Source organism: Triticum aestivum, chromosome 6D (genome assembly GCF_018294505.1).
Source record: "Triticum aestivum cultivar Chinese Spring chromosome 6D, IWGSC CS RefSeq v2.1, whole genome shotgun sequence".
Taxonomy (NCBI): Eukaryota; Viridiplantae; Streptophyta; class Magnoliopsida; order Poales; family Poaceae; genus Triticum; species Triticum aestivum.
The window spans coordinates 233071376-233096321 of NC_057811.1; the positions used below are offsets into that span (position 1 = coordinate 233071376).

The 24946-nt window shown below is 48.4% G+C and overlaps 1 protein-coding gene across 4 annotated transcripts; it reads left to right on the plus strand.

The window, feature by feature from the left end:
- Positions 1-393: 393 nt before the first annotated feature.
- On the plus strand, positions 394-18481 carry LOC123144528 (CLP protease regulatory subunit CLPX1, mitochondrial). 4 transcript variants are annotated; one of them, XM_044563719.1, is made up of 15 exons: positions 398-1240; positions 9178-9239; positions 9381-9481; positions 9616-9695; positions 12232-12282; positions 12393-12467; positions 12547-12624; positions 13235-13291; positions 16915-16985; positions 17082-17181; positions 17294-17398; positions 17495-17557; positions 17623-17745; positions 17851-17994; positions 18099-18481. In XM_044563719.1, the coding sequence occupies exons 1-15, from the start codon at positions 506-508 to the stop codon at positions 18171-18173; spliced, it is 1920 nt and encodes a 639-aa protein (XP_044419654.1). In that variant the 5' UTR covers positions 398-505; the 3' UTR covers positions 18174-18481. The 4 variants fall into 4 exon arrangements, with proteins under 4 accessions (XP_044419653.1, XP_044419652.1, XP_044419655.1 ...); XM_044563717.1 differs by having other exon boundaries at positions 396-1240; positions 16915-17181; XM_044563720.1 differs by lacking the exon at positions 12547-12624 and having other exon boundaries at positions 396-1240.
- The last annotated feature ends 6465 nt before the right edge of the window (positions 18482-24946 follow it).

Here is a 24946-nt window from a genome sequence, read left to right on the forward strand (position 1 = left end):
AGACTCACAATCTGTCTAGCGATTACATAGTCCTTGATCCCATGCCATGTAAGCAACCTGGTGCCAAACAAGATATGAACAAAAAAAAAAAAACCAGGATTGACCAGAATTAGAAAGTATAGGGTAACAATTTCAGGGATTTTAAGGTTATGGTTCAATTCAGATTTCGAATATAAGTTGAAGGTTTATATTAGACTTTTCTCTTTTTTATTCCCATTGCATCACACAGGCATGTTTCATGTTTCCTAGTAAAAAAACCAAACCGTGCAACAACTCACCTTATCCGATCGCAAGATTCTGGCCTCGCCATCCCGGAATCCACGTATCTGCAGGCCCCCACCACGTAAAAAACTCACAAACACGCGAGAAAAACAACGCAGGAATTCGCTAACCACACCCGCCGAGACACCACAGGAAACACAACCCACTCTCTCTCTCTCTCTCTCTCTCTCTCTCTCGACTCCCCCCCCAATCCGCAGCTCCGCACGCGCTCCTCGCCTCCGCCATGTCTGGCCTCCTCCGGTGGAGGCGCCTCGCCGCCGCAGCCACGCGCGCCGCCTCCACCCTGACCGCAGCCGAATGCTCCCCTGCCATCGCGGCGGTCCCGCCACCGCACCGCCTCCTCCAGGATCGGCGCAAGTGGGAGGGCCCCTCGTCCTCCTCCGGGGGCGGCTCCTCCTCGTCCTCCTCTAACGACGAGCCGGAGCCGCGGCGTATCCGCGCGGAGGCCCACTGCCCGCGCTGCTCCAAGCACATGGACATCCTCTTCTCCCACCGCGCCCATCCCCCTTCAGCCCCCGCCGCTGTCGGCGGCTATCAGACGCTCAACCTCTGTCCCAACTGCCGCACCGCCTACTTCTTCCACCCCAACCACCTCGCGCCACTTCAGGGCACCTTCGTCGAGATCGGCCGCGTCCGGGCTGACCTGCCCCCGGACGGCGTCAGGGTCAGGGACCCCTCCTCCTGGGAAGCCATCCGTGCGAGCTCGTCTTCGCGCAACGATGGGGATGGTAGTGGCGTGGCCGTGCATGTGCCGCCCGGGCCACCGTTCCATCCTAGCCTTAACGTCGTCCGCGTAGCCGGAGGCGGTGGCGGGGGAGGAGCTGCTGGCGGTGGGGGCGAGGAGGGAGGGGGAAAGGACGGATGGGGCGGGTCGAACCTTGGGAAGGATTTTCCGACACCTAAGGAGATTTCCAAGGGGCTCGATAAGTATGTGATTGGGCAAGACCGAGCCAAGAAGGTGAGGATTCTATACAACTCTTTGCTGTAATCATGCTCCCGTTCACTTGTTTTATTTACTGTTTATATCAGAGATGGCATTTTGCTGCTGCTTTTGGTCAGCTTGTGGGAAATATTGGGTTCTTAATGCTGAATCCAAATGCTAGGTCTTTAATGCCTAGTCCGTGTGCTCCTCTCAGTGCACTCAGCACAACAGTTTTTGTGCCAGCTGTGCTGTGCTAAAACTTGGGGCATTGCTCTCGCGTGGGAACACAATTATGTTCTTTCCTACTTTTTTCTTATTTTGACCTGCGGGAGTTGTAAGAAGCCTACAGAGGGGAGGTTTGTAATGGCAAAAGCAGTTTGAAATTTTGAGCTCCATCAAATGATGGCATGCAAGGAGGGTGTTCTTCCTTTACACCAAGATACATCTGAATTTACGGATTTAACCTATTTTACCCATTGCGTGATAATGAAAGAAAATTTAGTAACCTTTGTTTTGATATACCACTTTTAGAAAAGTTTACGGATATGCAGATCAATGGTGTGGAATTGGTACCTGATGTAGGGTGGAACCCTAGATGGCCGATCTTTCACGAAAGGAGCGGATCCCAAAGAGGAACACGAAGAACACGAGGGGGAAACACGAGGAAAAACACGAGAGAATCACTCAACCAACAAGAATAGATCGCACATGCGCTAGAACGATGAACACAAAGGTGAGATACAAGATCCAAATCCAACAAAGGACGATACAAAGGGTAACCGGTTCTTCTCCGTGAGGAGGTCTTGATGGGGCCACCCAAGAGGGGGTCTTGAATCCAAGGGGATCTTCTCCGTAGAGGGGCCGCGGTCTCTCTCGTGGAGTAGATCCGTAATGGATGAGCAATGCTCTATCTCTCATATGAGCTAAACCAATGCTAACCCTAGAAAGAGGGAGGAGGAGTATATTTAGTCTATGGGGGCGAAGAGGTACATGGGCCTCGGCCCTTTACTGTGCGCAGACAGGCGGAGCCGGATGTCCGGGCGTCGGGCCGGATGTCCGGGCCTTCAGGAGGAGCCGGATGTCCGGGCTGGCGGCGATAGCTTCTGTAGGTTCTGGTGCATGGCGCCGGATGTCCGGGCTTCTGGTCGGATTTCCGGGCTCGGGCCGGATGTCCAGGCTGGACGTCGGATGTCCGGGCCCTGTAGACTTGGGCGGCTGGGCTCCTGCTGATGTGGTCGCTCCAGGGGCCGGATGTCCGGGGCCTGGAAGGTGATCTTGCTTCCTTCCGTTGGTTTTCTTCATCCATGGACTTGGCGGCTTGTCTGTCTTCACGTGCATCCTCAGGAGGTCCCTCTTGACACCTAATCATGCATAGCATATCGGACTTAGGTAGTAGCCATGTCTCGAGTGGATCATATGTGATATCACTAAGGAAGGAAGTCACCTCGTTCTCGAGAGCTCTAGCTCGTGCTCGTGTCATAGGTCCTCTTGGCTCTTGATGAGACGATGGTAGGTCCATGGGGATGATCGTAGGATGCTCCGCATCAGTACCTTATACTGAAAGTAATGAAGGGTAATCTGGTAATCTCACCTCACACACCATCTGTTCCATGGTAGTTCCAAGTAACGATAATGAACTAACCCAGCCCTAGTCATCAGCTTCCCATGGTCATCAGCTTCCCATGGTCATCAGCTGCATTCACACGCAGATACATTATTCTAGCTCTATTGTAATAGGATCTCAACAGATTGTTGTTGAGCATGTTGTTCCTCCTCGCTCTATTCTAATCTCTATAGACTACCCCATGAGGAAAAATACAAATCATCAAGTTCAGCTGAATACTTCTTCTTTCATGGTATCAGAGCAAGGATAATGCGGTCACCAAGAGCCTATGTGTGGTCTTCCTAGGAAACACACACGCAGTCTCCTTTCTGTCATGAACTATATACCTCAGCACCCTCAAGGAGAGCCATGTGGCACACATACATGCCTGAGAAATTCTGCTGCTGTTGCCATCATTGATTGCATTGTTTACGGTCGATTAGCGCTGTACATAAAATGTGCCCCTCTTGCTGGGCAGATGGATGCACCCAACTGCACGTTTTACTTCTAAATACGAGCCAACGAATCTGCCCCCAGTCTCTAGCTCACGTTGTCAAGCTCAGCCTGAAGCCCGACATGTACACCAGAATTCCGTTTGCCACGTTTTACAACAATGTATAGAAGACAGGAAGAGAAATATTGACCTGATTCAGCACAGATCAATCTTGGGCAGCTGTTGTTTTTTATACAGCTTAGTGCCGATAGGCATACAAGGAGATCGATACAGGTACAAGCATTGTGTCCAGTTGTACTACATATGGTACCCAAATCCAATCTTTACACAATAGAATCCTATTTCGATTGGCTCAGCTTTGCTGATTGAGGACTTATGATTACCCACCTATTAGTATATTTTTTTGCGGGAACGCTATTAGTATAGTTAATCAGAGTTTTTTGGCAAACACATTGCATGAGATGTAAATCTTAATGAGATTCAGCATATGAGAGGCCTTTGTCAAGGGGACCCTCTGTCCCCAATGTTGTTCATCCTTGTCATGGACGCTCTCAATAGCTTGGTTCAAAAGGCCAGGGATGATGGCTGCTGCAGCCCCTATCTAGCCGACCACTTCGTCATCGTGTTTCTCTTTATGCTGACGACGTGGTGCTTCTTATTGTAATGGTGGCTTCAGATTCGGAGCTGATCAAGGATATTTTACATGTGCTTGGGGGTGCATATGGTCTTAAGACGAATATTCAGATGAGTAGTGCTATACCAATCCAATGTTCGGTCGGCGACTTGGCTGTTGTCCAGGAGCATTTGCCTTCTGAGGTGAAAGAGTTTCCTTGCAAATATATTGGCTTGCTTTTGTCCATCAAAACTTAACAACAATCCAAATTCAACCTATCATTGATAGAATTGCTGATCAACTCCCGGGATGGAAGGTTGAAGTCATGACACGCGCTAGCTGAGCGGGTAAGGTCATTTTCACATCTTTGTTTGTGTATTTGGATATGGCCATGGATCTTCCAAATTGGGCTTTGAGGGCAATTGATAAAATCAGAAGGGGCTTCTTGTGGAAAGGAAGGAAGGAGGCAAGAGTTGGTCATTGTTTGATTGCATGGCTGATAGTGTGCCGTTCCAAGGAGCTCGAAAGGTCTGGGTATTCTTGATTTAAAACTTGTGGTTGGGCACGGATGCGATGGCTATGGGTGCATAAAACCCAACCAGATAAACCTTGGGACCAGATACACTATACTAGTTCATCCTTGTATCAAGGCTCTCTTCTCCACCGCTATTATCTCGGTGGTGGGTGATGGTCGTAACACCCTTTTCTGCATGGATGGTTGGAGGGGCAGTCCATTGTTGATCTTTCTCTGTACCTTTTTGCCCTTATCCCTAAAGCATCGGGGCATCCGGCTAATAGCCATACGGTTCATGATGCATTGGTGGGACGTTGTTGGGTGCAGGATATTCAAGGCACTCTCTTGGTGGCTGCTTATCCGAATATTTAAATATATGGGATCTTGTGTCCAAAGTGGAGATCTAGAATGACATTCAAGATAAGCATTCTTGGAGATTTGCTGGAGATGGTTAGTATTCGGTGAAAACGGCCTGCAAAGCGTAAGTGTTCTTTATTGGTTTTAGTTGGTCTGGAACATTGGAGGTTGATTTGGAAGCCATGTGCCCCTAAGAAATGCCATTTCTTCCTGTATAATAAGTGCTGTATGGCTGACCGCCTTTAACGGAGGGGTTCGCCACATTTCAGATTGTTGCCCATTTTGTGAGCAGGAAGAGTATATGATTCATCACATCCTTGTCTCTTGTGTGTTTGCAAGAGACTTGATCCCTCCTGTTCAGACATCTTGGCCTCCCCGACTTGGCGCCCCAATCACCTTCTGCTCATTTATTTGATTGGTGCCCTAGAGCCATCTCTAAGGTGCCAGGTTCTATGCAGGGTGGTTGGAAATCCTTAATCACCCTTTGTGCTTGGATGATTTAGAAGCATCGAAATGACTGTGTCTTCAACGGGAGTTCCCAATGTTCAAAGGGTGCTACTGGCCATTAAAGATGAAGCACAACTTTGGTCCTTAAGACTGATCATGGGAGAGTCCTGGTTGTGGTCTTGGTTTGAGTGTGGGTCGTCTTTTTCTTGCTTCTGGCGCATCCGTTTTAGCTGTTTAGTAGGGCTTGTATGTACATTTATTCTTAATGCAATGGTACACAACTCTCCTGTGTATTCGAGAAAAAAAATCTTAATGTAGTTGAGATGATTCGATTGGAAATGGAGTTTGATCAGCGGGTTTTGAGTGTTGGTTTAATTTAGTTTTCTCCTAAAGATATCTGATAACACTTGTCTCATGGCTAGTACTGCTTTTATTCACACTAGCAAAGGTGAGATCCAGGTGATCGCTAGTTATGGGAGTGCGCTCAAAGGATATAAACAGGGTTTCACAAACAAGTTGTCACTCTCCCCGTCACGTAAAAGAACACCATGAAACAATGACAAGGAACCAAACATATTGCGTAGCCACAACCCACAATTGATCTAATGTGAAGACTTTGTATGCTTTTCTACTATTTTTATGCAAATTCAGAAAGCACCAGTGGTTACTTAACGCTGAGGGCAAACTATTAACTTAATGAGAGTGCTCTTATGTGGATTCCAGCCATTGAGCGATTCAATCGGGTGTGTGGAATGTGCCCATCGCGGAGCAGGTTGGTAGGAACCGGATCCCTACCAGGGCGTGGTCTCAGGTTGTAGGGGTGGAAGGAGGGATGGCGTGGAGGAAGGCGTGGTCGCCGGCGCTGGGGCGCCGTCGTTGCGTGCGTGAGAGAGAGAGAGAGAGCAGGGGCGGTGGCTAGGGTTAGGTCTCCCGACTCCCTAAGGAAGCCGGGCAAATATGATTGCTTCTTGCTTAATCCCAAAATGGGTCCTTACACGAGTTTATATAATCCTCCTAATAAGATAATTGGGCTAAGCCCCTAATAACGATAAGATAAACTGGGCCACAACTAACTGGGCTAAGCCCCTAATATGCCGGTCATAACATCTCTCCCTGCCTGCACAAACAGCTCGTCCTCGAGCTGGAAGGCGGGGAAGATCGACGGTCGCCAAACACCTCCGCGTCAACTGGGGCGGGCTGGTCGCCGAGCCCGACGGCGGCGGGGTCCTCCTCAATGTAGTCTGCAGCCTCCAGGTAGAAGAGTCGTGGGCAGACGTGGCCCGGTACGTAGGGCTTGTCGCAGTTGAAGTACAACCCTTGGGGCGACGCTCGAGTTGCTCGGCCGGGGTGAGCCGGCGGAACGGGCGTGCCGCAGCTGTGGCGAGGGGCGCTGCGGAAGCCTGGGCAGGCCGACCCTGCGCGGGAACTTTCGGCCAGGGTGGCGGCCCAGTGGCACGGGGCGGTGGCGCCTGCTGGATGGCCACCGCGCGACGCTCGAACGCGCGGGCGTAGTACATGGCCGTCTGGAGGTCCTATGGCCCGCGCATCTCCACGTCCACGCGGATGTGGTCCGGTAGGCCGCCGATGATGAGCTCAGCCCGCTGACGAGCCGAAACGCCGGGGGCGTGGCACGCCAGTGCCTGGAAGCGGTCGGCGAAGTCTTGCACCGAGGTGAGGAATGGAAGACGCCCAAGCTCCGCCAGACGGCTCCCGCGTATAGGCGGACCGAAGCGCAAGAGGCACAAATCGCGGAAGCGCTCCCATGGTGGCATGCCGCCCTCGTCCTGTTCGAGGGCGTAGTACCACGTCTGCGCGGCTCCTCGGAGATGATACGAGGCGATCCAGGTGCGGTCGGACGCGAGCGTGCGCCGTCCCCTGAAAAATTGGTCGCATTGGTTGAGCCAATTCAGGGGGTCGACGGTGCCGTCGTAGGTCGCGAACTCCAGCTTGGAGAATCTCGGCGGCGTCTGGATGTGGACGACGGGCGGGTGCGCCTCGTCAGCACGGAGCAGCGAGGATGACGGGGCCGAGTAGGCGGGCATCAGGGTGCCGCCCTGGAACAGGGGCCCGTCGACGCTGGCGAAGGACTCGACGGAGCCCGAGGACCCGCCAAACTGCATGGCCGGGTGCGTCGCCGGCGGGGGCAGCACGTGCGGCCCGACCGAGGCCGTCGTGTAGACCAGCTCAAGGGACCCAGCGAGCCAGGCCGGTAACGGAGACGGCGACGGGGGAAACCGGACCTGGTGGATGGGCACCCCCCGGGCCCGTCGTCGGGATGCCCAGGGCCGCGGTCGCCGGTGGCGGCGGCTGCAGCTGTTGCCCCTGTTGCATGGTGGAGGCGCCGGGGTTCGTCACTGGTGGAGGCTGCCACGACAACTGCTGCATGGCGGCGGCGACGGGGGTCGCCGAGGATGGCGGCTGCTGCGGCGGCGGGGCGGTGGCGAAGGGCACAGGCGGCTGCGGCCCATAGGATCTCGCGAGGAACGTGTAGATGCCCATGACCGCCTGGGTGAGATCCTGGATGGCAGCCGTCATCTCCTCCAGGGTGAAGACGACGGGGACGGGCGCGACGGAGGTGACCGGCAAGAGCGGGGCGCTGGCTGTGGTGGCCATCGGGGCGGTCGTCGTGGTCGACAGCGGGAGGGTCGGGGTGGGCGGCAGTGAGGACATGATCGCACCGAAGTTATCTGATACCAAATTTGTGGTACCGGATCCCTACCAGGGTGCCGTCGTTGCGTGCGCGCGCGCGAGAGAGAGAGCCGGGGCAGCGGCTAGGGTTAGGTCTCCCGGCTCCCTAAGGAAGCCGAGCAAATATGATTGCTTCTTGCTTAATCCCAAAACGGGTCCTTACACGAGTTTATATAATCCTCCTAATAAGATAATTGGGCTAAGCTTCTAATAACGATAAGATAAACTGGGCCACAACTAACTGGGCTAAGCCCCATGCCGGTCATAACACAGGTCATTAGTGCGGTAGGTCTGGATGATCTGGAAGCAGAGGAACGCCTGCGTCTTCGGCGGCGCTCAGCCCTTCATTACCGAACTCACGGCTAGAATTAGAGAGGAAGCGACCCTTTGGGTCAGAGCAGGAGCCACAGGCCTAGGCGTAGTCTTACCGACCACTTGGGACGTCCACTAATCCTTTTTTGTTTTGTATCTGTAACCCTCCCTCTCGGAGGCTTGTACTGATGACCCCTCTCTTTTTTCAATGCAATGAAACACAAAGTCTTTGCGTTTTCTCAAAAAAAAAAAAGAGGCCTGCGGTGTCTAGATCCTTGGCAACTTGGTCAATGTACGCCTGGAGTTGTGAGATGTGGCTTCATTTGAGCACAACTTGAGCAAGCCATTGAGATGCAGAGCTTAGGATGCTTTGGTGATCGGAAGGGTTTATCCTTTTAGGGAGGCCTTGGCGTTAGTTTCTCTCCTTGTCTGACACCAGTGACAAAGATTGCTCATGGAGGCATGAACTCGGCATTGACGACCACTTCATCTTTCTGCGTCCAGTGGCTGCCAAGAGCTTGGTAGTGCTCATGGAGAATCTGTCTGGCGTTGCTATGGATATAGACCCAGGTGGATTTGCTCAACCACAGGTCTGCCACCTCCAACAGTTTTCTACAGAAGCTGTACGGAAAAACTGATCAAGAACGCTGGTGATTTCACCTTCAATCAACCTTGACCTGGGTGCACCTTTCCTTGATCTGTGCCATCTAACCAAATCTAGTGCAAGTTCCAATGTTCCATACACAATATAGTACAGCTAGTGTTGATGAGATTTGGCGATCAACTATTTGTACTGTCAAGGGTGTTTTTTCTCAATTGTAAGATATATTAGCCTTGAGTGGCAAAGGTGGCACCTAGATATTGATTTAGTATAATCGGCATGATAAGCTCAAGTACTCCTGCTTAGTATTGTGTACTCAACACTCAACACTAACGCTTCCATAGCTTTGATTTTCTGATATGACATTACCATTTAAATTTGTAGGTGCTATCTGTTGCAGTGTACAACCACTATAAACGTATATACCATCAGTCTCTACAGAAAGGGTCAGTTCCATTGTACCACCTCAATTCTTTTTGTTTTGCTTATGAAATGAGTAAGAATATTTATTACTGCACCCACAGAAATTAGAACTCATGCATATCATTCAGCGACTAATTATGTGATGTATAAGCTAAAACCATTAGGTCTGGAGCAGATTTGGGTTGTTCTGATGGAGAAGCTGATGGTGAAGACAATGTTGAACTAGAGAAAAGCAATATACTGTTAATGGGCCCTACTGGTTCAGGTAGCATCTGCAACTATCCTCAGTTGTTGTGATTGGAATAAACTGAATTCTGGTTTCTTCTATGTTGGACGAACTATAATAAAGAGAGAGCGCTCATCAGTAGTATTTTGTTTGGATGCTTCATTTTTTCACAGGTAAAACTTTGCTTGCAAAGACATTAGCTCGGTTTGTGAATGTGCCATTTGTAATTGCTGATGCAACAACATTGACCCAGGTAAGTGGTTCGCTATTCACTAATGTTTACATTCTGGAGGATATTATTAGTGCATAATAATGTATAGTACTGAAACTGCACCTCATATACTCGGTTTTAGTTCTACTAAGCCTAAAACCTATTGATTCCAAAGTTTGTCTCCATAGCTCTAACTTTCTATTAACCCCTGTCTGACCATCATCGACTAGCACCACATCATCCTCAAAGAGCATACACCATGGGATATCTCCTTGTATATCTTTGTTGACCTCATCCATCACCAAGGCAAAAACATAAGGTCTCAAAGTTGACCATTGGTGCAGTCCTATCTTAATCGAAAAGTCATCGGTGTTGCCATCACTTGTTTGAACATTTGTCACAACATTATCGTACATGTCCTTGATGAGGGTATGTACTTTGTTGGGATTTTGTGTTTCTACAAGGCCCACAACATGACATTTCGCAGTATCTTATCGTAGGCCTTCTCCAAGTCAATGAACACTATACACAGGTCCTTCTTTTGCTCCCTGTATCTCTCCCTAAGTTGTTGTACCAAGAAAATGGTTTCCATGGTCAACCTCCCGGCATGAAACCAAACTGATTTTTGGTACGCTTGGCATTCCTCTTAAGCAGTGCTCAATGACTCTCTCCCATATCTTCATTATGGCTCATCAGCTTAATTTCACGGTAACTAGTATAACTTTGAACATCCTGCTTGTTCTTGAAGATCGGTACTAACATACTCCACCTTCATTCTTCTAGCATCTTGTTTGCCTGAAAAATGAGGTTGAAAAGGAGTCAGCTTAGTTAGCCATACTATCGCTATGTCTTCAAGGCCTCTCCACATCTCAACGGGGATACAATGAGGGCCCATCGCCTTGCCTCCTCTCATCCTTTTTAAAGCCTCCCTGACCTCAGACTCTTGGATTCACTTCTGAATTCGTCGCACAAAACGCCTGCTAGTATCATCAAAGGAGTCGTCCAGCTCAATGGTAGAGCTCTCATTCTCTCAATTGAACAGCTTGTCGAAGTACTCCCGCCATCTATGCTTGATCTCCTCGTCCTTCACCATGAGCCGACCTGCTCCGTCCTTGATGCATTTCACTTGGTTGACATCCCTCGTCTTCCTCTCTCGGATCTTGGCCATCTTATAGATGTCCTTTTCGCCTTCCTTTGTGTCTAAGTGCTGGTAGAGGTCCTTATGGGGTACAACAGAGGAGGAAAAAAATCATATGTCAAATCTGTTTGGCTACTTCTACTCTAGTCTAGTTTTTTTTTCTTTTCTTAACCCTAGCTACTGTTTTCTAGTCTTCTAGCTATGAGGAGAATGGTGAATCTTGTAATGTTTTCTAGAGTGTTCTAGCTATAAGTAGAAGTGAGATGTCAGGGCTTCCCAAAGCCCTATAAACAGAGGTCCTTACCTCTAGTTTGTAACCAGACTATGTACCCCACTATCTATAACAGAATTTGGTGTTCTTATCTAAGATCTTGGACTAGATCTTGTGTTCTAGGAGTTTTGGATTGAACTCTTGCTGCCGTATTGTCCTATATTCTCCTCGAGCGATATGTAGCGCAACACGTTGAAGTAGTTCGTTCAACACTAGTGCTGTTCACTTTGTAGCAGCAAGTGGAGTTGCTCCTCACAACCTTGTGCTGCTTCAGGTTCTCATACGCCCGATCCCTTGCTTCACTCACTGCTCGCTTTGCAGCCTTCTTTGCCGCCTTGTACTTCTCTATGTTGTCTGCACTCCTATCCAGGTGTAGGCATCTGAAACAGTCTTTCTTCTCCTTAATAGTCTTCCACCGGCAGGTACCTTTAGCTTCGCTTCTACTTCCTTTGGTCACCCAAAACTCCTCTGAAGCCACCTTACGAATGCAAGTCGCCATCTGCATCCACATATTGTTTGCATCACCTCCTTCCTCCCAAGGGTCCTCCTTAATAACCCTCTCAAAAGCCTGAGCCGCCTCCCCCTTGAGCTTCCACCACTTGGTTCTAGCGACTTGGGGCGCTTATCCCGCTACACGGATCCAAAAGCGGAAGTCAGCCACCTAAAGCTTATGTGAGGGACAACACTCTCTTCAGGTATCACCTTAAATCTAGTAAAGCATGCATGCCTTCTCTTCTCGAGAGGACGAAATCAATCTGGCTAGAGTGTTCACCACCACTAAAAGTCACTAGATGGGATTATCTCTTTTTTAAGAGGGTGTTAGCTACAATCATGTCGTAGGCTAGAGCGAAGCTTAAGACATATTCTCCTTGATTCCTGATGCCACAGCCAAAGCCCCCCTACACCCCTTCAAAACCTGTGTTAGATGTACCCATGTGGCCATTTAGGGCTCCTCCTATGAAGGGCTTCTCACTAATAGGTACACTCCTAACCATGACGTCTACTACTCTCTTGTTGATCAAGATGCCTACTTCATTTCTTTGTGAGCGATTCAACTAATAAAAAATGATTAACTGCCGTCACCTGATTCCTTTAGGCATATTTTTAAGTGAATCTCTCTCTCTCTACTTTGTTCAGACACTAAGGCTTTATTTTTCAACTTCCTGCAGGCAGGGTATGTAGGAGAAGATGTAGAATCTATATTGTACAAGTTACTTACGGTATGGTTTTTGATTGCACATATATTTAAACAAATAGGAGCTACTAGTTGACTTTTCACTATTGAGTCCTTGAAAGTGAACTCTGGGTCTTATATTTGAACATTAACTAGGTGGCAGATTTTAATGTGCAAGCAGCACAACAAGGGATGGTGTACATTGATGAAGTTGATAAGATCACTAAGAAGGTCTGTCCAAATTAACTTCTGTTGAACATTTTTCCTTGGTATGGGAATCGTTAATTAGTTGGGTGCATTCAACATGCAGGCTGAGAGCCTTAACATCAGTAGAGATGTATCAGGCGAAGGTGTTCAGCAGGCTTTGTTGAAAATGCTGGAAGGCACAGTGAGTCATCTTCATTGACCTTCCGATGAAGCAGCATGTTTATAAATTGAAAGTTTGAACGTTTGCAAGCAGATATTGGCTGCCACTAGGATTAAAATGTATCATTCGTAGATTAATACTCCCTCCGTTCCTAAATATAAGTCTTTTTAGAGATTCCAATGCAGACTACATATGGAGCAAAATGAGTGAATCTACACTCTAAAATATGTCTATATACATCCGCAGTCCTTACTGAAATATCTAAAAAGACTTATATTTAGGAACGGAGGGAGTATATGCTATTGTACAGAAATGTGTAGTGGTGGCTGAATGCTATACCTAGTTCTATTCATGCATTTTCTTTCTTTTGTGCTGTGTATTGTGAGCTTGCATTTTGGAGCTTTTATAGTTATGTCATTATTGGATTTGCAAATGTATTGGTTCGAGGCATCATATAATTTTGTTTTACATTAATCCTACTATGCACTAAAAAGGAACTCATTTGCTTCATTGATATCATGCGATCTTTCTGGGGTACTATGATTCTTGGTAAAAGACAAGATCATTTCTTGATAATTGTCTCTACATATGGATGCCTTTTGATATGTTTTTCTAATGTGGTCATGTTTAGATAGTCAATGTCCCTGAGAAAGGAGCAAGGAAGCATCCTCGTGGTGATAATATACAGGTACTGTCAGCACAATTTGTATATGACATTCTTCCCCAAGAAAGTGTGCATGGTATACATTTTGCCTGAAGAATTACAGTATCACACCGCCAGTACCTGTGTCTTGAGTGGTAGCAAAAATAGAGAAAAATATGGAATTGTGTGACCTTATCATCATATTAGTCCTTCGTAGAAAAGAGAACTTATTTGTTATGAATGCATACCGTGCTGCTTTATACATGTATTGTATTGTTTCTTTACACCCAGTGGCGGTGCCAGGAGGCAGGAGCTAGGACATGTGGTGTTAGTAACTTCTAGAGATTAATGCTATTTGTAATACTATGTTTATTCAGATTTTTGTTTGGGGCGTAACCCTCTCAGCGATGCTCCACATCGGAACCCGGGTGTGGTAGAAAATGGGCAAGGGCTGGGCCATCACCCCCCTGGTGGCGCGCCGTATCTTGATCCGGATACGGTGGCAAGTGAGCGAGGATCGGGTCGTCGCATCCTTAGTGGCGCGCTACATTGGCGCCCAGATGTAGTGGAAAATGAGCAAGGGTCTTCGCATTTGACTCGATGAGTGCGAAGGGTAAGGAAGCTAACCGAGCCTAGGAGGATTCGCTTAGGTAGCTGGAACGTAGGATCTCTGACAGGGAAGCTTCGGAGCTAGTTGATGCAACGGTGAGAGGTGTTGATATCCTTTGCGTCCAAGAAACCAAATGGAGGGGACAGAAGGCGAAGGAGGTGGACTGGTGGAGGATACCGGCTTCAAGCTGGAAACAGAAATGGCGTAGGCATCTTGATCAACAAGAGCCTCAAGTATGGAGTGGTAGACGTCAAGACGGGGACCGGATTATCCTGGTCAAGCTGGTAGTTGGGGACTTGGTTCTCAATGTTATCAGCGTATGCCCAGCAAGTAAGCCACAATGAGAATACCAAGAGGGAGTTCTGGGAAGGCCTGGAAGACATGGTTAGGAGTGTACCGATTGGCGAGAAGCTCTTCATAGGAGGAGACCTCAATGGCCACGTGGGTACATCTAACACAGGTTTTGAAGGGGCGCATGGGGGCTTTGGCTATGGCATCAGGAATCAGGAAGGCGAAGATGTCTTAAGCTTTGCTCTAGCCTACGACATGATTGTAGCTAACACCCTCTTTAGAAAGAAAGAATCACATCTGGTGACTTTTAGTAGTGGCCAACACTCTAGCCAGATTGATTTCATCCTCTCGATCTCGAGAAGAGAAGATAGGCGTGCGTGCCTAGACTGTAAGGTGATACCCGGAGAGTGTTGTACCTCAGCATAAGCTGGTGGTTGCTGACTTCCGCTTTCGGATTCGTGTCCAGCGGCATAAGCGTGCCAAAGTCTCTAGAACAAAGTGGTGGAAGCTCAAGGGGGAGGGAGCTCAGGCGTTCAGGGAGAGGGTCATTAAGGAGGGCCTTGGGAGGAAGGAGAGGATGCGGACAATGTGTGGATGAAGATGGCGACTGACATTCGCAGGGCGGCCTCGGAGGAGTTTGGAGTGTCCAAGGGGAGGAGAAGCGAAGATAAGGATACCTAGTGGTGGAATGATGTTGTCCAGAAGGCGATTAAAGAGAAGAAAGGTTGCTTCAGACGCCTACACCTGGATAGGAGTGCGAACATAGAGAAGTACAAGATGGCGAAGAAGGCTGCAAAGCGAGCTGTCAGTGAAGCGAGGGGTTGGGCATATGAGGACCTCTACCAATGGTTAGGCACGAAGGAAGGCGAAAGGGACATCTATAAGATGGCCAAGATCCGAGAGGGGAAGACGAGGGATATTGGCCAAGTCAAATAAATCAAGGACGGAGCAGACCAACTCTTGGTGAAGGACGAGGAGATTAAGCATAGACGGCGGGAGAACTTCGACAAGCTGTTCAATGGAGAGAATGAGAGTTCTACCATTGAACTGGACGACTCCTTTAATGAGACCAGCATGCGTTTTGTGCGGTGAATCCAGGAGTCTGAGGTCAAGGAGGCTTTAAAAAGGATGAAAGGAGGCAAGGCGATGGGCCCTGATTGCATCCCCATTGAGGTGTGGAAAGGCCTCGGGGACATAGCAATAGTATGGCTAACCAAGCTTTTCAACCTCATTTTTCAGGCAAACAAGATGCCAGAAGAATGGAGACGGAGTATATTAGTACCAATCTTCAAGAACAAGGGGGATGTTCAGAGTTGTACTAATTACCGGGGAATTAAGCTGATGAGCCATACAATGAAGCTATGGGAGAGAGTCATTGAGCTCTGGTTGAGCTCTTATGGAGAGATACAGGGAGCAAAAGGACTTGCATATGGTGTTCATTGACTTGGGAGAAGGCCTATGATAAGATACCGCGGAATGTCATGTAGTGGGCCTTGGAGAAACACAAAGTCCCAGCAAAGTACATTACCCTCATCAAGGACATGTACGATAATGTTGTGGCAAGTGTTTGAACAAGTGATGTCGACACTGATGACTTCCCGATAAGATAGGACTGCACCAGGGGTCAGCTTTGAGCCCTTATCTTTTTGCCTTGGTGATGGATGAGGTCACAAGGGATATGCAAGGAGATATCCCATGGTGTATGCTCTTTGCGGATGATGTGGTGCTAGTTGACGATAATCGGACGGGGTAAATAGGAAGTTAGAGTTATGGAGACAAACCTTGGAATCGAAAGGGTTTAGGCTTAGTAGGACTAAAACCGAGTACATGATGTGCGGTTTCAGTACTACTAGGTGTGAGGAGGAGGAGGTTAGCCTTGATGGGCAGGTGGTACCTCAGAAGGACACCTTTTGATATTTGGGGTCAATGCTGCAGGAGGATGGGGGTATTGATGAAGATGTGAACCATCGAATCAAAGCCGGATGGATGAAGTGGTGCCAAGCTTCTGGCATTCTCTGTGACAAGTGAGTGCCACAAAAGCTAAAAGGCAAGTTCTACCGGATGGCTGTTCGACCCGCAATGTTGTATGGCGCTGAGTGTTAGCCGACTAAAAGGCGACATGTTCAACAGTTAGGTGCGGCGGAGATGCGTATGTTGAGATGGATGTGTGGCCACACGAGGAAGGATTGAGTCCGGAATGATGATATACGAGATAGAGTTGGGTTAGCACCAATTGAAGAGAAGCTTGTCCAACATCGTCTGAGATGGTTTGGGCATATTCAGCGCAGGCCTCCAGAAGCTCCAGTGCATAGCGGACAGCTAAAGCGTGCGGAGAATGTCAAGAGAGGTCGGGGTAGACCGAATTTGACATGGGAGGAGTCCGTTAAGAGAGACCTGAAGGATTGGAGTATCACCAGAGAACTAGCTATGGACAGGGGTGCGTGGAAGCTTGCTATCCATGTGCCAGAGCCATGAGTTGGTCGCGAGATCTTATTGGTTTCACCTCTAGCCTACCCTAACTTGTTTGGGACTAAAGCCTTTGTTGTTGTTTGTTTGTTGTAATACTATGTTTATCCGAAATCTCTGTGGATGGAACCCCACAGCTTGCTCCAAGTGCCACCACTTTTTGCACCACAAATGTCATATTAACTTCATTTTTCTAATTGCCTTCTACCATCTAAACCATGATCCACTTTTCAAGGCCTTCCTTGTTTAAGGTAATGTAATCATGGGTGAGCTTTAATTCTCTATTCTGCATGCCATACAGATAGATACGAAGGATATTCTGTTTATATGTGGGGGTGCTTTTATTGACTTGGAGAAAACTATATCAGAGAGGTACCATTGTTTTTTACATGTTTCAAAGTTGCTATCTCTGGTGTTTCCTATCAGTCTTCATCTAAGGGGCATCCCACCCCCTTTTTGTGTAAATAGGCGGCAGGATTCTTCTATTGGATTTGGGGCACCTGTCCGTGCAAGCATGAGGACTAGTGGTATTTCAAGTGCTCAAGTGACATCGTCCTTGTTAGAATCAGTGAGTACCAGAGTCCAGGAGCCAGCTATTTTTGGAAGCTTTGTTTCAGGGAGAATGTGAATGCATTTGCTCTGTAAAAGCTAAAGTGTTTTTTATTTGGTTTTGTTTTCAGGTTGAGAGCGGCGATCTTATAGCATATGGACTCATTCCGGAGTTCATTGGACGTTTTCCTATCCTTGTCAGCTTGGCAGCACTAAATGAGGACCAACTTGTTCAGGTAGATCTGTAGGAGAAACAATATCCTATTAGGTGGAAAACATATTTCTATATGGTTCTTATTGAACTGATGGCTAATGCAATAATGTACTGCTAGGTTCTCACCGAGCCAAAGAATGCTCTAGGTAAACAATTCAAGAAGTTGTTCAGCATGAATAATGTGAGTATATTTTCATTGGAAACATGCAAGTGTTATCTGGCGCTTCTCACACTGTTGGCTTTCAGGTTAAGCTTCACTTCACGGATGCTGCACTAAGAATAATTGCCCAGAAGGCAATGTGCAAAAATACAGGTGCACGGGGCTTAAGGACTATCCTTGAGAATATTCTCATGGATTCCATGTATGAGGTTCGTCCGATAGCAACTTTGTATTCCTTTTCCTTGAACTTACACACAAACTCAATGGAGCTGGCATTCATACCATATATTCATGAATTTGCGACTGCCTTGCAGATTCCAGATACAAAATCTGGAGAGAAGCGAATTGACGCAGTGGTTGTAGATGAAGGTGCAGTAGGATTGGTGGACCGACCTGGCTGTGGAGCTAAGATCCTTTACGGCGATGGTGCATTTGATCGTTATCTATCCCAGATAAAGGTGGGAATTGCTAACCTCAATCAGCTTGCCTTCATTGACTGCCTTGTGATGCTAATATCAATCATTTGCTGCGAGTAATATTTCGTGGACTAAAAATGCTGCAGGCAATGGGAGACGGAGCAGGAAGCGAAGTGGACGGGGATCCTGACCTTTCTTCGTCAAGAGCCATGAGCATGTGATTTCATGGTTCCTCTAGCTCTACTGTACACTGTAAAATCTGATCCTAGCTGTATTAATGTAAAGAAAAAAAACACATGTGCAGTACCCATTGCTAATTCAAACCCCAGCTGTCTGGCCGTCCTCACGCCTTGCATAATCTGTAGCAGGATTGGGAAGTGTATAGTGGAGCAAGTTGGGTGTCGACGTGTGTGTGAAGGTGAGAGACTTTTTATGTGAAGAACTGTAATGCTTGCCAGATGTTGTAAAACTTCAAACACTGAGATGAAGGGGCTGAAATTTAGCATGGAGATACGAAATCATGTTATCAGCTCCTTGCCCGAATTGTGCTGTGTGGTGTACCAGCCTTGCTTGGTAGAAAGAAGAAAGAGATCCGAATGCTTTAGGGCGTGTTTGGTTCCAGTTTGCTACAGTTCCTGCATTACATGCCCATCTCCAGCGAGCCAGATTTTTGAAATGCAGCCTCATATGTAGTAGATGCAACCTGTTTGGTTGCCTGCATCACATGAAGGGGTACTTACCCCTGCTGTTTGGTTGCCATTTTTGTGCTTAGGGTGTGAGCAGATGAAAATTTGAGCTGTTTTGTTGCAAATCGTTTGTGTTTTGCTTACCCCATTCAAATGTGGTGGCCTTACCACCACATGATCAGCATAACAGCAAGCACATATGAGATCAAACAAAACAAGCAACTAAATGAAATCAAACAAAGCAAGCAAGGAAATGAAAGCAAACTACTTAACTACATAGCATAAGTCTAGATTAACAGTAGGGGCATCCTCCTTCCCTGCTCCACGCTAGGGTGCTGCTCTTGGCCAAAATATGAACAAGTTCCCAACACAAGTATCATAAGTCTAGGCACACACCATAAAAGTTTAACACTAACACCTTACTTAACTACATAGCATGCTTAATGTCACCAACGTAGTTATGCCTGCTGCAACGAAACCTGCACATGATCGAGGAGTTGTGGCTGTAGATCTGAACCTTCAGTCCGAGTCCTGAGATGCGCACAACGACGAGGTCGCCGGGGACAATCCGATGGCGGTGGCAGAAGTAGTTCCAGCCCCGGCCAAGCACCATGTGCCCCTCGAAGTTCTGGACCTGCACCCAGAACACACACCGCTTGTTCGCCGACAGCCTGTCCACGCGCGTGAGCCGCTTGATGACCAGCCAGGTGTTCATCACCTCCACGAACTTGCGAGGGACGACGAGCATGGCGAGGTCCTCGTTGTCCTTAATCTGCTGGTAGAAGCGCAGCGGCTCCCGGCCCCCTCCTCGTGGCCCTGCCTCGGAGATCGTCCCCTTGAACGAGGCGGGCTCATGAAGGCGATCCTGCCAGGCAGGTCCACCGTCCTGAGCCACTTGTTCGTGGGGACGAAATCCTCGGCGCCCTCAGCTCCGGCCACCACCTGAGCTCCTCCACCAGCCACATCCCAGTCACTCTCAATATCTTGTCAGGTAAGATGACAAGTATTAGTGCACAAACTCTATGCCAAATGCCACTTATCAAATGCCACTGATCAGTTGCACTAGCACTACAGCAAATGGCACTGATCAGAGAAATTTGCCCAAGAGCAAATGCCACTGATCAGTGCACAAACTCTTTGTCAAATGCCACTTATCAATGGCACTTGCTCTTGGGAAAATGCCATTGATCATGAGACTTGCCCAACAGCAAGTGCGACTGATCAGTGGTACTTGTCCATGAGCAAATGCCACTGATTAGTAGACTTGCCCAACAGCAAGTGCCACTAATCAGTGGTACTTGCCCATGAGCAAATGCCACTGATCAGTGGCATGGAAACATCTAAAAATAGCAAAAGAAAGTACAACTGCCACTCATCAGTGCACTATCCTAAGCATGGAAAGATCTAAAAAGAGCAACAACAAGTGCCACTCATCAAAAGCACCCACGTGCACCCATGTACATTTGGCAGCATCCTAAAATGGTCCTACTACATGCGCGTATAACAATCTAGAGCATGCAACACAAACCCTAGCTTGAACATGTATAACAATCTAGAGCATGCAACATGAACAACAACATTAACATGATCCTAGCTTGAACATGAACATGAACATGCCATTTGCATGACCACAGATCCTAGCAAGACCCTACCATGAACACAGATCCTAGCAAAACACACTAGCATTGGGGATTCTAGCATGAACACAACTCCTACCATGAACACATGACACTAGCAAAGCACACTAGAGCAGAAGAACATTATCCTAGGACACACACTGTAGCAAACAAGAACATATCGGTCTGATTGGATTCGACTCGGATCGCATCCAATCGGGTCTACTCGAATCCTATCTAACCCTATCGAATTCACTAACTACTAGCACATGCCTAAGAAATAAACCCCTAATCTACATCTACGAGCAAGCATGGGGGGTTTGGCTCACCGGAGCACGTGCAGTCGCAGCGAACCGAGGCCGGGGTGAAAACCGCGACGGGAAGGAGAGAGGTGGCGGAGCAGAGGAGGAGCCGGCCCTGGCGAGGACCTGCGGCATCGGCCCCGTGCTCATGGCCACGCCGGAGGTCAAGGAGGACGGCGCGCCGACAGGAGAAAACCCTTGGACATGGGTCAAGAAACCCCCCTGCATAATGGGGTCCCAAGAAGCGACGGCTCCGTGGATGGCGCCGGCGCCGAGCCCAGGACCACGAGGTTCGGAATCGGCGGCGGAGCAGGCAGGGCCGGTACCGCATTGGCCGGATGATGCGGAGCATCCTACGGTCATCCCCATGGACCTACCATCGTCTCATCAAGTGCCAAGAGGATCCATGACACGAGCATGAGCTAGAGCTCTCGAGAACGAGGTGACTTCCTTCCTTAGTGATATCACATATGATCCACTCGAGACATGGCTACTACCTAAGTCCGAGATGCTGTGCATGATTAGGTATCAAGAGGACCCTCCCGAAGATGCTCGTGAAGACAGACAAGCCGCCAAGTTCATGGATGAGGAGAACCAACGGAAGGAGTCAAGTACAACTCCTAGGACCCGGACATCCGGCCAGAACCCCGGACATCCGGCCCCTAGAAGCGTCACTAGCGTCAAGGAGCCAGCGGCCAAGTCTACAGGGCCCGGACATCCGGCCTCCACCCCGGACATCCGAACAAGCCTATCGAGAGGAAAGAAAAAGGACACTTCAGCCCGGACATCCGGCCCGTCCCGAGCTCCCGGACATCCGGCCCCTCGCCCGGACATCCGGACCCCGCCTATCCAGAGAACTTCGAGGCCGACCGCACCAGCCCGGACATCCGGCCCCTCCAGCCCGCACATCCGGCACCTCGCGAAGGCCCGGACATCCGGCCCAACGCCCGGACATCCGGCCTCCCCTGTCTGTGCACAGTGTAAGGGCCAAGGCCCGTGTACCCCTTCGCCTACCTAGACTATATATACTCCCCCATCTCCCTCTTTCTAGGGTTAGCATTGGTTTAGCTCATATGTGAGATAGAGCTTTGCTCATCCATACGGATCTGCTCCTTGAGAGAGACCGCGGCCCCTCTACGGAGACGATCCACGTTGGATTGAAGACCCCCTCTTGGGTGGCCCCATCAAGACCTCCTCTAGGAGAAGAACCGGTTACCTTTGTATCGCCCTTTGTTGATCGTGGATCTTGTATTTCCTCTTGTGTTTCAAAGATCTAGCATAGGTGTGACTATATCTTGTTGGTTTGAGAGTTCCTCTTGTGTTTTCCCTTGTGTTTCCTCGTGTGTTCTTCGTGTTCTTAGTTGGGATCCGCTCCTTTCGTGAAAGATCAGCCGTATAGGGTTCCATCCTACATCATCTTGGATTAGAGCCAGCTTGTCTCATGATATCTTGGTATCATGAGCCATGTTGATCACGATTTCGGAGCCCCCTCTCTTAGTTTTCTAGCCTAGTTTTGTTGATTTTGTCCCTAATTCAAAAATTGCCCCAATTTTTTTTGTGATTTGTTGGTGTGATGAAGTTTTGTTGGATTTGATCCGCGGATTTCGTGTGTTGCAGGTAGATCTAGCTTTTCCCCATCTTTTCCCCAATTTCCATCCACAAATTCTTCAGAATTTTGCCCCGGATTTGACGTCTCCACGTGGAGTTCCTTGAGTTCGTCCACGGATCCAGAGCCCGGACATTCGGCCCGATAGCCCGGACATCCGGCCGTCCAGCCCGGACATCCGGCCCCTGACAGCAACACTTCCATCCACCGCTTCTTTTTCCGCCTAACTTTCGTCACATTTTGACCCGGTGCCCACATACACTTCCGCATACCACCACCACTTCCACATAGCACCACCATAGCCTTCCCGCTACCACCTCTGATAATTTTGACACGTTTTGCTTTGAGAACTTGAGTTCCGGTTAACTGTATCCTTTTGTGTTTCTGCTATTTAGGTATGGTTCGACATCGAAACCACCGCCGCTCATCTTCGCCACGGATTCATCTTCAACAACGGTAACCTCATCTCGGTATCGTGATATCATCATACTTTCTTGCAATTGCATTGATAACCCCATAGCCCATTTTACGTAACTTACCCATCGAGACTAGCCTTTGAGTATTGCCGGCAACGTGACTTGTGCACATTAGTGATCATACTTCCCATAGCACACATACCGTATCATCGTGTTGCATATCTTGGTATCATCTCTTGTGTCACAAAGTTGTCATCGCATACACAATTGCTATCTTGGTTCGTGAAGCATTGCATGAGAAAAGAGCTCAAACACAAAGAGCCAAACAAGATTTTAAGAAAAAAGGGAAAGACAAGCAAAGAGCTTATAAGCAAGAACCATAGCATCATACAACATAAAGATTGTCATACTCGGGCATCTTGGATCATACCATCGAAATACCATACATATAGCATACTTGGGATAGAAGTCGTTGCATTTTTGCTTAGTAGGTTGTGCACAAGTTTGTATCCGCCTACTGTGCAATCGTGCTAGCGTCTCTCTAGTGTTGTGCAACAAGAGCATTTTCGTGGATTCCACATTTTGGCTCATTCCTTGGTTGCACGACCCCACTTATCTATTTTGCGTGTGTGTTTCCGTGTACCACATCTTGCTATTGGTCTACTTGTTGCATTTGCAAATTTGTGAATCTTTTCCAACATTATTGAGTCTCACTTACAATTGCATCAAATTTTGTGCCACCATCCTAACCGAGCTCCACTATAAGACTTTACTTGTGTAGGTGTGAGAAACCGACAAGAATTGGTACCAATTGTGCTATTTCCTTGTTACACATTGGAGTGATCATTGATCCATCTTCAACATCGGTCAAGGTACATTTGGTATAGGTTCTTCTCTTTCTCCCACTCACATATTTTTGTTTGGAATGATGGATAAGCCAAGTACTTCTACCAACCCACTCTTCCTTGAGCAAGACGACGACCCGAACAACTACGTCACCAAGCTACACCTATTTGGTACACAACGAGCTTTGCATGAAGAGCAACTAGCAATGAGCGACCGCATCGACAACCTCGCCACCGACTTGCGACTCTCTGAGCAACGTACAAGAGACTACTTCGACAACAAGCTCGACAAACAAAAGCAAGAGAACAATGCAAGAATGGACGAGATTCGTGCCTTGTTGGTCAACCGCTCTTCTACCACTTTGTCCTACTCAAGAAGGAGTCGCTCGAGTCGACACTCCGACGACACTATCTCCGGCTCAAGTACCCCAACATCAAACACTCTTCGTCGTGCTACGCGTCAAGATCGTCAAGCAAACCGCAATCCTCTACACGACACCGACTCTCAAGAGCATCGACACCGTCAACACCAAGCTACATCCGCGCAAGCACAAGAATGGCAACGCCAACGACAACAAGAACAAGAGGAGCGAGCGCGACAATATCAAGATGCACAAGATGCCGAGGCACAACAACAAGAACAACAACTACGTGAAGCTCAAGCACTTGAGGCGCAATGTGCCCTTCGTGATTCAAGTCGCGCCGTAGCCAACCGAGGCCGACAAGCTCGTGAGCATCAAGAAGCGCTTCATGATGACGTTCAAGAAAGGATTTATCAATCACGCGTGCACCGTCAAGTTCCTCGTCAAGATTGACAAGCGCCTCCTCAAGCTAGACAAGAACATCAAGTTCATCGCGAGCACGAAGATAATGGAAATCCTCCAAGGCAAGAGCAACATGAGGTCGACAACCCTCCTCGCCAAGAGCAACATGAGATTGTCAATCCTCAACGACATGGGAGTCATCATCCTCGACCCCAACACAATGAAGAGCAACGATACAGCAAGCTAAAGTTCACCATGCCCAAGTTCTCCAGAAGCAATGACCCCGAAGAGTACATATCATGGGCATTGAAGGTTGACAAAATCTTTCGCTTGCACAACTATGAAGAAGAGAAGAAGATCGCGATGTCATCCCTTGAGTTCCAAGACTACGTCCTCATTTGGTGGGAACAAGTCATTGAGCGCCGAGCGGCAAGAGGTAAACCACCAATCACTACTTGGGTGCAAATGAAGGATGTCATGAGAGCATGTTTTGTGCCTAACTACTACAACCGCGACCTCTTCAAGAAACTCCAACTACTCAAGCAAGGAACCAAGAGCGTTGAAGAGTACTACAAGGAAATGGAGATTGCCATGATACGAGCCAATGTCACGGAAGATGATGAGCAAACTATGGCACGTTTCTTGAATGGACTCAATCATCCTATCAAGAAGATCGCCGACTTCCAACCATACTCGAACCTCATCGAGCTAGTGCATCAAGCTACCAAAGCGGAACGCCGAGTGCAAGATGACTTCAAG